Source organism: Trachemys scripta, chromosome 4 (assembly GCF_013100865.1).
Source record: "Trachemys scripta elegans isolate TJP31775 chromosome 4, CAS_Tse_1.0, whole genome shotgun sequence".
In the NCBI taxonomy this organism is placed as follows: Eukaryota; Metazoa; Chordata; order Testudines; family Emydidae; genus Trachemys; species Trachemys scripta.
Window position 1 is genome coordinate 102684377 of NC_048301.1, and position 12779 is coordinate 102697155.

At 39.2% G+C, this 12779-nt stretch overlaps 1 protein-coding gene across 1 annotated transcript in view; it reads left to right on the top strand.

Annotated features, from left to right (window-relative positions):
- OTOG (otogelin) overlaps window positions 1-12779 on the top strand; it is a 150467-nt gene that overhangs the window by 68157 nt on the left and 69531 nt on the right. Inside the window, exons 27-29 of the mRNA XM_034770197.1 lie at window positions 520-546; window positions 5323-5490; window positions 7476-7754. Coding sequence (XP_034626088.1) covers window positions 520-546; window positions 5323-5490; window positions 7476-7754 — 474 coding nt within the window. The remainder of the gene's footprint in view (window positions 1-519; window positions 547-5322; window positions 5491-7475; window positions 7755-12779) is intronic.

Below are 12779 nucleotides of genomic sequence, written 5' to 3' on the forward strand. Positions count from 1 at the left end.
ATCACAAACACATAGTAAAAGATAGTCCTAGCTGCAAGGAGTTTATGGTCTAAGAATGCAAGACATACAAAAGGTGGCAGAAGGGAAGTATTTGTATATTACAATTGAGAAGGGAGGCACAGAGAGATTACGTGAGTAGCCTAAGGTCACACAGGGAGCCTGGTAGAGTGGGGAAGTTACATAATAGCTTCTGCCATTGTAGATTATACGCAGGTATTTTAATGTCAGCAAGGAAAGATTGTAAAGTTGAGTCTTGACCACTAGAGGTCACAAAAAGATAACCTTATGTGTTTGCAGTGAATGTGTGCTCTGAGTTTAGTGCATTTTTACTCAAATGTTATAATAAATGCTTTGCCAATTAATACAATTTTGTGCAAAATCTAACTTAGTTGGCATTTGGTTTTGAGGTGCTTTTGTTTGTCCATTCATTAGTGGGTTAAAGGAAAACTTGTTTTTCTCTAAATTTCAAATCTGCAAAATGTCTGTATCTAAGTGTTTCTTTCCTTTATATTTTTTTAGCTTATGACTGTGAATATTTCAATAAAGGTAAGTCCTACAATAATGATGAAGAGTTGATAAGAAAACAAGAAAACATTTTATGGTGTATAATTATTATCATTTTGAATAAAAGTAGAAACTTTGGATCCATGTTCATGAAGAGAAATGGAAGTTGCAAACACTATATTGTTTTAATGTTCAGGTTACTGTATTGCAGGTTTGCTTTGCTGTTTCCAAGAGCTAGTAATCATGGAATCTACTTCATATTGAACATAGACCTACTTCACTATTATATAACTTATTTACAATTAATGTAAATGTTTGAAGATCATAAATAAATAATTGTTCATTAAGTAACTAATGGCATATTTTATCCAATAGAATTTGTGTCAGCCAATCATATTAGTATTATAGTTGACAATTTCTCTTATGTGGTTTAAAAAATGTAACCAGTGAAAACTATTGTACTGTGGAAATGAATCCAACTCCAAAGTTAGGGGTGTTCAGAGTCAAGATTTTGGTTTAGATCCATCTATAGTTTATTAATAAAAGAACAGCTAGTCAAGGGCTAGTTTACTACATTATAAAGTGATAATAGCTTTAATAGTAATGTCTTTTATTAAACACCGAAAGATTATATTGATAAAAGAAAATATGATGGAAACACTGAGGTCATAATATCCTAGATGTAGTTGAAGAATCAATTCTCTTTCCCAAGACAGATGATGCAGTCACCACCAAACATGGTATACTGTGTTATAATTAGTCCACATTGTAAATAAATGAAAATAAAATTAATGAAAGCTATACATAATATCAGGGAAGAAGAGATAAAGGAGAATATATGGAAAATATACAGATAATCTACAGTTCATTTTGTTCTATGCCATGGTTAATTTGTATCATACAGGAAAACAGTCCATATAATATGAGGTCCCTCAGTACTGTTTCATAGTTTAAAAACAACAGATTTACATACATCTGCGCCTAAGAAATCTATTCTTTTACCAAAGGCAGAGTATAATCTGGAATCACTTTTACTGTGGGTTTCCCAAAACTAGTGACCTCTAAAGATGCCTAAAAATTGAACTGGTATTTAGTACTTAGGACAATAGTACTGATTGCTAAATGATCTGGGAAGCCTCAAGAGGTAGCTAACTTTCAAGAGATAGTTACTTAGTTGCTTGATTGTGGCTAAGACAGTCTGATCGGAACAATTTTCAGGATTCAGGGTACCTTGTAAACAGGGCCGGCTCCAGGCACCAGCCCACCAAGCTTGTGCTTGGGGCGGCACCTGGAGGGGGGCAGCGCGGCGCTCCAGCTCTGGCCGCTGGGGAGAGCGGAGCCGCAGCAGGCTCGCCACCCTCCCCCCGGCGCTCTGGCTGCCGGGGAGTGCGGAGCCCCGGCTGGGCTCTGCGCCCTCCTCCCGGCGCTCTAGCTGCTGGGGAGAACGGAGCGCCGGCCGGGCTCGCCGCCGGGGAGAGCGGAGGCCCGGCCGGGCTCACCGACCTCCCCCCGGCGCTCTGGCCGCCAGGGAGAGCGGAGCCCCGGCCGGGCACTCAGCCCTCCCCCCGGCGCTCTGGCTGCTGGGGAGAGCGGAGCCCCGGCAGGCTCTCCGCCCTCCTCCCGGGGCTCCAGCCGCCAGCAGAGCCGTGGCGGGCTCGCTGCCCTCCCCCCGGCACTCCGGCTGGTCGGGGAGAGCAGGTCCGTGGCCGGGCTCAGCGCCCTCCTCTGCCGCGCTGGGGGTGGGGGGGGCAGCGGGAGGCTTTTTTGCCTGGGGCCAGCCCTGCTCTGCTTGTAAATCTGCCTGTTGAACCTATGAAGACGTTTGTTTCTTTTTGGATAGGCTCCAGACATAGAGCTTGTAATGGAGTCAGTTCTCCAGAGGGAGATTGGATGGGGCCTCCAGTAGAAGAGGCTACTTGTGCCTCTCTACTCTCTTTGCTCACCATACGAAAGGGCCAGAGAAAATCTGACTAAAGGATTTGCCTTGCCTGGTGATAGGGGTTTTTGAAAGTGTTTTCAATTTGAGCTGAACTGCTCAGACAAATGTTATATAGTAGGTTTTTAACTGATAAATTGCTATTTCAATATTTTAATTTAAATACAGGAAAATGCAGTAATAAGGGATTATTGCCATTTATAGTTTCTTTTTTGTATTTTTTTTTTCACAAATGAAGTACCATATGACTGAATGACTGGAAGTTTGAAAGTATAATGTTCAAAGTTAAAGGACTGGAAACACATCTTACAGTGATAAAATCAAGGAGCTCAATTTGTTTAATTTAAGAAAGTGAAGGTTAAAGGGTAATTTGATCACAGTCTATAAGTACCTAAATGGAGAACAGAAATTTGTTAAGAGAATCTAACAGACAACAGTATAACTGGATCTAATGTCTGGAAGTTGAAGCTAGAGTAAATTGTGATGTTAGTTTTAACTGTTATTAAAAGCTGTGGGCGGATAATTACTGTAAGTTTGAGTATGCATGTGTGTATATCTATATGCCTATATATCCACCACATTTCTGTTAGTAATAGCCATGTGATAAATACATTTGTCATATAACTTTCACCCCCTTCACCTTCTCTTTACCTGCTAAGCCATCTCATCAGGACTTGTTATAAGAGGCCAAACAGCTGCCATTAAAAAAAATCATCCTGCCACAAAAACACATCCTCCTTCTCCTCAAAATATTAGCCTGGCCTAAGGCTCAAGAAGGCTAAGATCCAGTCCTGGGCCAGTGATGGGCTTTTTGTGCACAACAATGTCCTGACCTTAGAGCTGTGTATCTCATATCCCTCCAAAGCTGGAAACAGATGCTTTTTATATTGCCAATTTATTAATGGGATTCAGTGCTTAATTCATGCCTTGAAAGAGCCTGAGATATCAGACTTTAATTCATGATAATTATTAGTTATAGAAATGCCATTTCAGGATATTTTATGGCTTTTTATGACCCTGTACTTTCCATGCAGGGGAACTAAGAGACCTGGCTTTAAGGCAGAAGGCTACAAAAAATAGTCCCAGTTAATTTAAAAAAAAATAATCCTAAAAATATGTTTTTCTACAATATTATTGGTATAATCAAATAGGTGATGGTGTGACATCATAGGAAGTATTTATCAGCATGTGTTTGATCACAATGTAACTCGCCCTTCGGTTTTATCACTTGTGAATAAGACACCCAATTTCAAATTCATGCTGATAATACCTTTATATCACACTACTACACCACTGTGTGCACATGTATACAAAAAGATAACATTATACATGCACTCTTACTATCCAAGAAGTTCATTTATACATGATGACTATTGTTAAATAGAGACAAGATGGATGAGGTAATATCTTTTATTGGACCAATTTCTATTGGTGAAAGAGACACATTTTTGACATTACAAAGAGCTGATCTTGAGCCCTGAGAAAGGTACTCAGAGTGAGTATTGTTAAACAGAGGCATTTATAATGTGATTTCAATAATGCTGTGATCTACTGAGAGCTACGTGTAGCATCCTTATAATACAAATATATTAATCCTATAGCTGAAAATCATCTAATAAATGTTCACTATATTTCAGCATAGCTATTTAGCATTTAAATATATATTTGCTATAAGGTACTACCAGATATATGTTAAATAAATCACATCAGTTGCAAAAAAATGTTTGTATTATTTTGCATCTGTCAAATAGTTAATTTTCAAATGTAGAGGAAGCTGTGTGAATCTTTATAAAACCTCAGAACATATGTATATGGATAATACACCCATTTCAAATTCAGGCTAATAAGACTCTTTTATGCCACACTACTTCAGCATTGTGTGTATGTAGATATAGGTAATATAATTAGGCTTGGCAGAATTCAATTTTTATGTTTTTTTGTAACTTTGATGAATAATATTAATATTTATTTTAAGCCTGTTTAGATTTTTATCGACCTTTACATTTTCATAGTTGAGAGAAATTATGGTGTGGGGAGGAGTCAGACAATTATTCAGTAACATTGAGATTCAAAAAGTTAAAGCTTTAAAAATGGTTAACACACAAACTGTTAAAACTATGTGTCAAAATATGCCAAATAAATATCCTTAAATCAACAAATCATACCTATGTTTACTATTCATTTGCTAGTCCATTTGTAACAAGTCTAGTCTAAATCATTAGATTTTGACTGCAATAAGTTCTTAAGCAGCTTTTTTCTTAATTTGCCTAGCTGTGCATTTTGGTTATTAGTGGAAATATTTTTTCTGAGGTTTGTGTGTATACAGTAAAATCGATGTTTACCAACATTTACTGGTAGAAATCTAATCCTTCCAAGCCTAAATATAATATGTTCATTCTTATTATCCATATCTAGCCATAGATTCTAAGGTCTGAAGGGATCACTGTAATTATCTAGTCTGGCCTCCTGCAAGATTATTGTCCACATGCAAATTTTTCTGTTTGGGCACATAACCAGGAGCACAACTGAGGTGTCAGCTACATTTTATGTTAGTTGAACCCAATTAAAAATGAAACCTAGAGGGATATGGAGGTAGGGAGGAAAGGGGAAAGTTCTCACAAATCTTTGTGAAATGAAGTTGGAAATTTTGTGCAGTCTAATTACAGCTAGTAGGTGTTGTTTGTTTTTGTTCTTTTGTGGGGTGGGGGTTGCTTCATAAGGCACTGCCATTTCATTTTAGCACATGAAGCCTGGAATAGTTTTCAGGCTGGAGTTGTTCTTGTTTAGAGTTTGCCACTACATGATTGCCTAAGATAATATATGAGAGCTCAAGCATTTGTGACACTGAACATGAAAGTTAATTTTGGCTTCTCTCTCAACAGTTCTGGGAAAGGGTCCCTACAAACTGGTCAGCTACTGGGATGGAGAAGTTGCAATGGCAGCCAAACTGTTGGGTGGCTATGTTTTCCCAGCGAGAGCAGAAGATTTTGTTCCGGGAGATGCCGCAAGCTTTATGCTGACTTCAGGATGGTATAAGCCCAAAGCACATGGTAAAGTCACTGCAACCTGAAAATAAACATAGATAAAGACAAAGACAGAGTGGGGAATGAACACACACAGCAAATTCTGCCCTTGAAATACAGTCCTGCACCTGAGGACAGAATTGCCCACAGACCTTTCCTCTGCAGCTATCAGCTGATTCCACCAAACTCTGCACTCCGTGGGTTTTAATTGGGTGATTCCAGCTTTATAAATAAATACTTTTAGTTTTCAAAACAACATTGTAACTGCCACATTTGTGATCCTGATGAAATACTGCAGTTATTTGTGCATCCAATTTCACTGCCAGGGGATAAGTTTGTTATAATAAATATTTTAATGATCCTTAACCCAAGATGCACCAGAAATGTCTGATCCTGCTGATCAGGTCCCTAGAGAGCCTGTAAGGAGTAGACTCTGCACCTCCTGCCTGCCGTAGAGCAATGTTTTTCTGTGGCTTTCTGTGTGGGACCATAGAATGGGTCATTGTGGGTTGGCTGAGGGAATTGCAGGGCTCTAACTAGTGAGTCTGGTTCCACTGTAGAACTGGCTCAAAATTACATGTAGGAGAGTGCAGAGGGACAGGGCTGTTACTTCTGCTCTTAGTCTGTAGCAGGAATCTCAGTTTTTCTATACGAGTGCCCTGTATCCTGCCTTTGATTTGGGGTGAAAGATTTTGTCTCCTTTTCCAGCCATGCATAGACCTCTTCTGTTCAGGCTTTACCCTGCCTACCAGGATTTGCAGACTCCATTATAACATTAAGAGGATGTCATTTAGTCATTCTGGCCTTGGAGGAGTCTACAAAATCTGTATAACAATTTCTTTGTATCATCAGCCCAATTATATTGGAATTTCCTTCATGATTATCCACAGCAGCCATATAAATATGTAATTTGTAGTTTTATAAATTAGATAGTAAATTGTATCCCAGAAAAATGGGTAAATTTTATTAGCTTCAGACCAGTGATAAAAGAAGACGGGGAGTTTTTGGTAATAAAGTAACTGTTGTATACAGAGTAGGTGATACAAATTGCATTGCCAATGTACCCGCTACAGCCAGTAATAGAAAAGATACTCTCTTCCATGCAATTCTATGTTTCAAATAAATAAATGTTGTCATACTTGGAAGATAAGTGGTGCTCCAGAAATATGGTACAGAGCATAATAAAACATCTGTTTAATGGAGATTATTTGTTCTCTGTGCCCTCTTTTAAAAGAAATATTATCCAGTCCTCAGGGGATAGTTGATTTTACAGTTGTTCTATGGTTATTTTAAACAGAATACCACAGTTTACAGAAAAATAAAATGAAGTAATACTGTGAGCAACAGGTGCTCATAATGGACTCGGTTCTTTCATTGAGCAGTACCTTACTCTGCAAGTGGTCCCACAGAAGTTTGCTTGAAATCAGTGGGACTTTTTTAGTGGCAAAGTAATGATCAGCATGTATAAGGTTGCGACAATAGAGCCGTTACTAGTATAAGGATAGGCACATTCCAAATCTGTTTTTAACATTATTTGTCCTGAGGATGGCCGGAGAGCAGACTGATTGGAAACTGAAAAACACGACCCTGTTTGTAAATGTAAAATGCATTTTAGTTACTTCATTTTAAATGAATAATTGAGCTTTTGAGCTATGACTTCCAAATGGGCAAGCATAACTTTGTAAAACTGGTGAGACTGTATTTTAATTTTGGATAAAAATAAGGCTAACAAAGGTAGTGAACTGAAGTTATATGCTCACTGTGGGCTAGATTACTGCACCCTCATGTTGACAAGTACCATACCATGCATTATAGTCCCGTTGAAATCATTGGGGCTACCAGGTACTCAATATGAGTAAAGCCGGCAACATGTATGCAATATTTAATATTTTTCCTTGAAAGAGCTGGGCCAAGTTCATCCTTACTGTGGTATTGACTTTAGTGATGATACACCAAAGATATATCTGGCCCACTCTGCTTAGTCCAGTGAATATGTTGTTGTGTTTTTTCAGATCCCAACTTGGTTTCATTTGAAGCAGCTGACCGACCAAATTATTTTCTTCATTTGGCTTCCAATGATACCCTGCTTCTTTCCAAATGGGAAGAAAGTGAAGAGTTCCATAACAGATCAACCTTTGCCATCCACAAGAACACATGGCTCCCAGGATACAGTTCCTTTGAGTCATTTGCAAAGCCAGGATTCTTCATCCACATTTCAGCTTCTTCAGTTGATCTTTTGAAATACAAGCATTCAGAGAAATTCAGACTGTCGACTCTTTTTAAACTTGTAGGTAGGTACTAAAATTAATATTTTATGAACTATAATTTACTACGTTAACCACATTTTGAAAGTGTGGGAGCTTTGTGGGCCACATTCTGCCCTCATTTGCATCATCCAGCATTACTCTTTTGACTGGAATTACTGGATTATAACTGAGAATTTGTGGTCTGATTCTTCTTCCTCACCATTGCAAATTAGGAATAACTCAGTTGAAATTAATGGAGTTACACTTGTATAAAACCAGTGTAAGTAGAGGAAAATCAGGGGTTGTTTGCCATTATAAACAATGGGAAGCATACAGTAAATTGAAATTTAAGGGAGGATATGGTATAGTATTGATAGCAGTGGGGAAGATTATTTTGTTTACGTCCAACAGCTTGTAAAATACAGATTATTTTATAGAGTCAGACTTGCTATGGAGAGAAGTGGAATAAAGAGAACCATTTGCAGAGTGGGGTATAATAAAACACACATAGACATACTGATTAAAAAAATAAATGTGAAAATAAAGCAGCTGAAGGAATGTGAACCAAATTGTGATAATGATTACAGTGAAGATGAATCTAGAAAGATGAAGTGAAGAGGCACCATGTTGAGTTTCCCTGGAGAAAATTTTTTTTTTCCTTTTCCATTTCCTTCTAGGTTCAGGAATCTTCTTATTTATTTTTTTGCATAAAGATTCCTGAATAGATTTTTGTGGAAAGTTGTTTAGGCTGACATGACTCTAATGTCATAGTAGAGGTTAAAGTACAACCTTGTTCATGAAACCTAAATCAATACAATCTGAATTGATAAAGAGGAGTAGTAGAGTTCAGAATTTTTTTCTGCAGAAAACCATGAATTTTGTCAAAAAACAAAAACAGAATTTTTTTGGGAGGTGAGGGGGAGTTGTTGATTTTTTCCATGAAAAATAAAAAATGGAGGAAAATGTTTCATTTGCCGAAACCCCAATTTTCAAGTGGAAAAAAGTTTAATTGGAAAATTTTTGATTGGGTCTAAAGGAAAGTCTGGGCTTTAACATGGTAGTGGTTAGTGTCTTTTTCATGTGTGTCAGTGAGGGGACTCTCTGAAGATGGATCGCCACAGCATTGCTCCTATTCCTGGGACAAAAAGGCTTCTGTTCAAAATGGGCAAGGAATAAGTGGGGCAGAGCAGAGGACTGGCTACACTCTGCTGAATGGTTTCCTACAGACCCTGCCTATGCAGAAATTCAGTCAGGACTTAATGGGGCTTGGAACTGTATTAACTGTCTCTGGGTCCCCACAGTGGCTGCCATTAAGCAGGCACAGGAGGACCCAGTCAATAGAAGCTATGTTGCCAAGGGAGCAGAAGGTCAGGGAAGCCATGTGGAGGGTTGGATGTTTGTCTGGAAAGCTCCTGTCTCTACAAATTTGTGAGTCTGGAAGGTGTTTTTCCACCTGTACACTTTAGTGCTTCCCAAATCTCTCACTGTGTGTGTGGGGGTGCTTCCCAATAAATTCCATGAGGTGAAACTCTGTCCCTCCCCTTCCACAGGAAATTTCTCTGGGAAGGGGATGATCTGGCCTATGGATTTTAGCTTTAGATGAGGGAGCCTAGTTTAACGTCCTTCTATGAATTGGGTGACTCTCTGAACTCAAGTGCACATTCCTTATGGGAGCAATCCACAACCGGCAATGAGACTAAGAAATGGCAGAGAAAATTACATTATTAGCCCAATTCTGGTACGGTCCTGTGCCTAGACACCTACCAAAATCCCATGGACACCAAAGAATTTATTCCACACTGGTTTTGGCTCCTTGCAGAACTTATGGTGAGGCATTTCCACAGGCCATGCAGAACAGGAGCTCCAGAGGGACCTGTTGGGGTGGTCCACAGGTTTCTGTATGGGCACCCATCTCAGCAATAGCACTCACACGGGGAGTATTCACACTTGTAGGAGTAACTTGTGAAGGAACTGCTGCTGGCCAAGACTCAAGTACACAACTATGCCACTTTAAAGAACAGACAGTATCTCATCAGCTTGTGTGCTAGATACTTCAGAAGAGGAAGAAGGTAATCACCCTGCATTTGTCTCTGTTGATTTGTACTGCCATTTTGTAAATTATAGATGGGCCTCAACTGTAAAATTCAGATCCTGAATTCAACCTCCCCACCCCACATTACCCAAAAGATTTGAGGGTGTTTGGATCCAGAGCTTTGGTTCAGGCCCATATCAAATGTACCTATAATGATTTTATTTCTGTTGAAAGGTAGGAGTAAAGAATGAAGCAGCACTAGTAATACAGAGGGGATTCCTCTGAAAAAGCTAGAGGGTCCTTACAAAGAAATGTGTGATAGAGTAAAAGTTTTATTTTCCCCTCTGCCAAGATTTTCTCTGCAGGAGTTATTTATTGATCACTTAAACTCTGAGCTGTTAGCTTAATGGGCCTGATTTTCTGATAGATGCTGAGTGCCCTTAACTCCCATTGAAGTAATTGGTAACTACAGACACTTAGGCTCCCTAAAAATCAGGCCCAATTGCTTTTTCACAGAGCTGTGCATTGAAGGCTAAACCCTGGTTCTGTGTTATGTGGCAGTAACCTCTTGCATGATCTAGCTGTATGCCACGCCAACTAATTCTGAGGCTGTTCAGCCTAGTGCACAAGGAATTGTGGAGGGTATCTGCTCCTTGGATTGTGTGCAGCTGCTCAGGGGTATAGGGAGCTCATGCAGATGGACACAATGGCTGCCCCAAATAACAATACATAAATCCTGTAAACCCCATGGAACTGCTTCAGGAGAGTGAGAGAAAGGTTGAATGTGTCACTGAGAGAACAGTGTTTGGAGATCTCTCCCTTTCTGCTGTCCTGTGATTGCCATAGGGGATGGTGAATCTTCTGCCCAGTTGTTCCCATCCTTCAGTCCCTGACGACCATTCCATTTCAGAAGGGTCAGCCAAGCATTGCTATGGACACTGGCTATGGATCACACAGCCCATTCGTTATCATCAGCTATGACTGCCCTGAAGGAGAACCTGTCCCTCTATCCTCTTCCCCACCCACTGGGATCTCAGAGAGGCTCTGCCTTTTGTGATGTCATCTCTCAGTTCTTCAGCTGCCCTACGTGACAATTGGGACAGGGAAGGGGAGGGATAGAGACACAGATTTCTCATTTGGGGCCCATGTTTCTGTAGGTGATTCTTAGGCAGTTACAGATCTTGTTGATACTGTAAACTGTTGCAATCTCTATGCTGCATACATGTGTAGGGCCAGGATTTGATGCTGAATGCCTGTTCTGAAATACCAGGAACAGATTTTTGAGATCTTTGAGATTTTGAGGGTGCAAAATGTATATGAGAGAGTTTTTAGAGAGAGAGACAGGAAGAAGGTGGATGAGAGAAGATGATGGTGGGCTTAGTACAGAGAGATTGGGAAGGGGAACTGAGAGGGAAGGAGTGTTGGGGAGAGAGCCTGGAAACTCAGGAGGAGGAAGAGAACACAATATAGGAAAAAGAAGAGAATGAGAGAACAAAGATTACATACTATAGAAAATTATAATGAGTGGAAAATAGAGTGAAAGACACAGGAAAAGATGGTAAAATACATAGGGGAAGAAAAGAAAAAAACAGAGTGAAGGGAAAGGCAAAAGAACAATGCAAGGTAGGCAAAGTATTTTTTAAAAATATTTGTACTTAATATAAAATAGATGTAATAAATAATCAGTTGTAATTTTTTTAATGGATGGGACAGAATTCAGTTAGGTTCAGCCCTGGCTGGTTATGTTGTTTGTCTCTCGATTCTGCCTTTTTTATGTGAAATATAATTCTGCTTCCTGTAGTTGCTACCCTCCTCCTCACCGACCAACACCCACTTCTTCCCCCTGTGGTTGCAGCTATCAGTGTCCTGGTTTTTATTTTGAAAATATGGTTCACTTTACATTAGTAACTATTAACTTCCTTAATCGGACCTAATTTACAAACTGATTAATCAAAGTTACAAAGTCCTTTCAGCCACACACCCTGAAAAAAGCTTCAGCAGGTATGAAATGCAGTTGCCTATCTTCTCACAATACAGGTTTCTGTGAAGACATCTACCTGGTGCTGTGCTCTCTGCACCAGCTCCCTACTGTACAGAATCCAGTTTAAGGTCTCTGCTCTGATATTCAAAGCTTTCCATTGAACTGGCCCTAGCTACCTGAGAGATCACCTCTTCCTCTATGACCATGACCTCCAATTACATCTATATTGTAATGGAAGAATGGAATTCTTGAATAGTAGCGACCATGAGTTCAGGAGACGTGGGACCTTAAGATGGATCTAGACTATGGAAATTACTCCCACTAGAACTGATAAAAAAGAAACAAAAACCCCTATAAATTAATCTACCTATTTCTCCTGTAGATTTGGAAGGCAAAGAAAGATCATTATTGTTGTTAACTCTTTTAAAATATTTGGGAGCTGCTATTACATACAGGGGACCTTATAACAACTTACCGAGATATAAGAAGCTATATTGGCCTGCAAAATAAAATAAAACAGTGTGTTCATGAAGTAACACTTAGTTCAGCATCAACTTGCCTTGATCCAAATCAGTTATATTGAATATGCTTAATCCAAAAATTCTTGGTGGACCTCAGTGGCAATTATTGCTTCCTCAACATGATGGCTTGTGTGGTATTCTAAAGTCATTTACAAAATGTACATTATTTTTTATATGGTAAGGATTTTTATGCTATAATTTTAAATAGATCAGTAACTTGTTGTCGGAGTATGTTCACAGATATCCCTGAAGTGCAAATATCTGATATCAGTCCTTCAAAGTCTGTCTCTGAAATAGCTTTTGCAAGCAAAGGAGGAAAATGAAATATTGCAACAAATGAGGCATCATTTGTCTGTGTTGTACAGTTACCATTATAAATCTCTACTGTTAGGCACAGACAAATCTGAAACAGGCACTCACTTATATGACAGAAGAGACCAACTGTATGCCTTATGGAGCACCCTGTTATCAAAACATTGAATTAAAGTGTTAATGGTGGCATTGTGAATCTGCCCATGTTTTGCGGTGCATTATGA